The following is a 4,806-nucleotide window of genomic DNA, read 5'->3' as shown; positions in this document are numbered from 1 at the left end:
TGGCGGCAGTACACTCAGTACATGAGGCCAGCGAAAGCGAGTGTTGGGTGAATCACTCCCCTATCATATTTACCCCTCAGGACTTTGCGCATGTGATTCCCCATGACAACGATCCAATTGTGGTAACAATCAGGGTTAACAATTATGTGACGAAGAAAGTGTTTTTAGACCAGGGGTCTTCGGCGGATATCATTTATGGAGATGCCTTTGATCGCCTGAGGCTAAAAGAATCAGACTTGAGGCCGTATAAAGGAACCTTGGTAGGATTTACAGGGGACCGTGTCACTGTTCGGGGATATGTGGAAATACCAACTGCCTTTGGCGAAGGAAAGTTTGTAAAGAAATTTCAAGTGAAGTACTTGGTCTTGGCGTGCAGAGCCAATTACAATGTACTCTTGGGGCGAGACACCCTCAACAAGTTATGTGCGGTCATTTCAACAGCTCATTTGACTGTTAAATATCCAGCATGCAATGGAAAGGTTGGGGTATTACATGTGGACCAAAATGCAGCGAGAGAATGTTATTTAAGAAGTGTGGCGCTCTATGGGCGTAAGGCCGCCAAAGAAAGTCACAGAATCATGGAAATCTTTCCACAAGAGGGATTTAGTTTGGATCCAAGAGACGATGCTGATGATTTCCGCCCACAACCTCTGGAGGAAACCAAGCAAGTACAAATCAAGGATAAAGTTTTGAAAATCGGTAGCGGATTAACAAAGGAACAAGAAAAAAGATTGATCACCTTGTTGGGCGAGAATTTGGATCTCTTTGCATGGAAAATCAATGACGTGCCATGAATCGATCCCAGTGTAATCACTCATAAGTTGGCGATACGGGCAGGAGCAAAACCAGTCATCCAACCAAGGCGACGGATGAACGACGAAAAGAACAAGGCGGTTCAGGTAGAAACTGAGAAATTGATCAAGGCACAATTTATTCGTGAGGTACAGTACCCAACCTGGCTCGCCAACGTTGTGATGGTCAAAAAGGCTAGTGGAAAGTGGAGAATGTGCACGGATTACACAAGCCTGAACAAAGTGTGTCCAAAAGATTCCTATCCTCTTCCCAATGTTGATAAGTTGGTAGATGGGGCTTCTGGTAATGAACTTTTAAGTCTCATGGATGCATATTCTGGCTATAATCAAATCAGGATGCACCCTTCGGACGAGGAAAGTACGACGTTCATGACTAACCAGGTGAACTATTGTTACAAGACAATGCCTTTTGGATTGAAGAACGCGGGAGCTACCTATCAACGCCTCATGGATAAAATCTTTTCAGAACAAGTTGGAAGAAATATGGAAGTGTATGTTGATGACATGATTGTCAAATCGACTAAGTCGGAGGATCATGGCGGTGATCTCAAGGAAGCCTTTGCCCAGCTGAGGAAATATCAAATGAAGCTAAATCCCGAGAAATGCTCGTTTGGGATTCAGGGGGGAAAATTTTTGGGCTTCATGATAACAACAAGAGGGATTGAAATAAACCCAGATAAAAGCAAGGCGATCTTAGAAATGAAAAGCCCAACAAATGTAAAGGAGGTTCAGCGATTGACAGGACGAATGGTCGCCTTGTCACGTTTTCTGCCAATGGCGGGTGATAAAGCAGCCCCTTTCTTCACCTGTTTAAGAAAGAATTCCAAGTTTCAGTGGACAGAGGAGTGCGAGCAAGCTTTTACCAAGTTGAAAGAAACATTAGCAACACTGCCGGTACTCTCCAGGCCAACGCCAGGCGTTCCATTAGTACTCTATCTAGCAGTTACTGACAAGGCGGTGAGCACGGTGTTGCTCCAGTTGGAAGGAAATAAGCAAAAGGTTATATACTTCGTGAGCCATACTTTGCAGGGGCAGAATTGCGGTACCAAAAAATTGAAAAGGCGGCATTGGCAATTCTGAAAACAGCAAGGCGCCTCAGGCCTTATTTCCAAAGCTTCCAGGTCAAAGTCAAAACTGATGTTCCCCTAAGGCAGGTACTCCAGAAGCCTGACTTGTCAGGGCGGTTGGTCAGCTGGTCGGTGGAATTATCAGAATATGATATACAATACGAGCCAAGGGGTCAAGTTACGATCCAAAGCTTGATTGACTTTGTTGCAGAGTTAACACCTACGGAAGGCGAGAGGAACCAAGGCGAATGGATCCTGTCTGTTGATGGATCCTCAAACAACACCGGAAGTGGAGCTGGAATAACCATCGAAAGCCCAGATAAGATGGTCATTGAGCAATCTTTAAAGTTCGAATTCAAGGCAAGTAACAACCAATCAGAGTATGAGGCCTTGATCGCCGGATTAAGGTTGGCCATTGAGCTAGGTGTTCAAAAATTATTCATCAAGGGCGACTCACAGTTGGTTGTCAAACAAGTAAATGGCGAGTATCAAGTCAAGGACCCGCAACTTTCGAAATACCTGGGGGTGGTGCGCAGATTAATGATGGAAATTGGGAAGATCAGAATAGAGGACGTTCCAAGGGGACAAAATGAGAGAGCTGATGTATTAGCAAAATTGGCGAGCACTGGGAGATTGGGTAATTACCAAACGGTCATTCAGGAAACCTTGCCTCGTCCGAGCATCGATTTGGTAGAAGTAAAGTTGAAAGCAGTCAAGTCAATAATTGAAGGCGAGCCTTCATGGATGGAGCCAATCAAGGCTTTTCTACAGAACCCTCCACAGGATGACAACCTGAACACAAGAGCAAAACGCAAAGATGCTAGTTTTTACACGCTAGTGGATGGGGAGTTGTATCGGCGGGGAATCATGTTTCCTATGCTCAAATGCGTTGGCACCAATGACGCCCATGGAATAATGGCGGAAGTCCATGAAGGTGTGTGTTCAAGCCATATCGGCGGGAAATCCTTGGCGGTAAAAATTGTGAGAGCAGGATTTTATTGGCCGACAATGAAAAAGGACTGTCTGGAGTATGTTAAGAAATGTGAAAAATGCCAAGTCTTCTCTGACTTGCACAAGGCTCCGCCAGAAGAATTAACAACCATGATGGCGCCTTGGCCATTTGCTATGTGGGGGACTGACATTTTGGGACCATTTCCAGTGGCGAAAGCACAAATGAAGTATATCATCGTGGCGGTTGATTACTTCACTAAGTGGATAGAAGCCGAGGCAGTGGCAACTATCACGGCCGCCAAGGTTAGGAGCTTTTTGTGGCGAAGGATTGTTTGTAGATTTGGGGTCCCCATGGCAATAGTAATGGATAACGGAACACAGTTCACAAGTAGTGTTACTCGGGAATTTTGTACATAAATGGGAATCGAGATGCGATTTGCCTCTGTAGAACATCCACAAACCAATGGGCAGGCTGAATCGGCTAACAAGGTTATCCTGAAAGGATTAAAGAAGAAACTGGATGAAGCAAAAGGGCTTTGGGCAAAGGAACTACCAGGCGTTCTTTGGGCATACAACACCACTGAACAATCAAGCACAAAGGAAACCCCGTATCGTTTAACTTATGGGACTGACGCCATGCTCCCAGTGGAAATTGAAAACCAAAGTTGGCGAGTGGCTCGGTTTAATGAGAATGACAACGGGAAAAATTTAATAGCAAACCTAATCATGCTGCCCGAGGAACAACGTGAGGCTCACATAAGGAATGAGGCGGGAAAAGTGAAGGTTGCAAGAAAATTCTCAACGAAAGTAGTGCCAAGGAACATGAGGGTAGGAGACTTAGTGCTCCGAAAAAATACAATACCCGATAAACACAACAAACTTTCACCCAATTGGTGCGGGCCCTACAGGATTATAGGCGATGTTGGAGGAGAAGCTTATAAGTTGGAACAACTAAATGGACAAAAGGTTCCACGAACATGGAACGCCTCCCATCTTAAGCAGTATTTTAGTTGATAGAAACAACCAAAGGTGAATGAAGCCGCACTCTTTTTTCCTTTCTTTGGAAAGGTTTTTAATGAGGCGGCATGTAAAAAGAACGGAGACAATTGTTCTCATGTATGAAAGAGAAATGAAGATTATTTCAACAGAAGTTACTTTTTAATTTTTTAATTTATATTACGAGTTTATGCAAAGTAAATCGTATCAAGGTATATAATACTGCAAATAAACCTTTCGGAATAAGAAAGTATCGCCATCCAATATTGCAAGCCTTGGCAATTCTAGTGGCCACAAGAAACCAAGCCTCGTCGAAAAATCGATCAAGGTATAAAGACCTAAGTAACAACAAAAGTTGAAAACAACTCAAGATAACAACGATTGAACTTAAAATGGTCTTCATTAAAAGCAAGAAAAAGGGGCGACGCCCGTACATGATTGAGAATGATGACAAACAAAAGGGCAAGGCCCAAAGAAAAAATTGACTTCACAAAATAAAAACAAATTACAAATTTAAGCTACATTATCATTGTTGGCGTCGTTTCCTTGGCTTGTTCCAACTTGAGGGTCCTCCTTCTCTTGATCCTTGTCCTTGTTTTGCTCATTCCTATCCCCGCCATTTTCTTCTTCAGACTCACTTTCATCATTGAATTGAGGAAGGAGGTCGAGGCTAATGTCGTCATCACCAACCACTTGACCATCCTTGATCTCCTTCAGCCACCCGATGCGGGAAAGATCAAAGCCCGGCTCAACCACACTAATTTGCTCTTTGGCCGCCAGAAAGCCTTGAGCAAACTGAAGAGAAGCACGCCCTAAGATGGAAGCATTCAAGCGTTCGTACTTCTTCTCCAGTTTTTGGCACTTGGCTTGAACAGCAGTGTGCTTATCATTGATGGCTTCTTTTAGAGACTTGGTCTTCTGAAGAAGCAGGTCAGAGGCCGCCAGGTCAGCAGTTAATTTGGTGCACTTTTCCTCAGCAG

General features: G+C 44.1%; 1 protein-coding gene across 1 annotated transcript; it reads left to right on the top strand.

Annotated features, from left to right (window-relative positions):
- The first annotated feature begins 869 nt into the window (after positions 1-869).
- LOC130713175 (uncharacterized) lies at positions 870-3,056 on the top strand. The gene is made up of 3 exons (XM_057562966.1): positions 870-1,706; positions 1,967-2,851; positions 3,039-3,056. Exons 1-3 carry the CDS (start codon positions 870-872, stop codon positions 3,054-3,056), a joined length of 1,740 nt encoding a protein of 579 aa, XP_057418949.1.
- The last annotated feature ends 1,750 nt before the right edge of the window (positions 3,057-4,806 follow it).

This window comes from Lotus japonicus, chromosome 4 (assembly GCF_012489685.1).
Source record: "Lotus japonicus ecotype B-129 chromosome 4, LjGifu_v1.2".
Taxonomy (NCBI): Eukaryota; Viridiplantae; Streptophyta; class Magnoliopsida; order Fabales; family Fabaceae; genus Lotus; species Lotus japonicus.
This window is presented reverse-complemented; position numbering and strand designations above follow the sequence as displayed.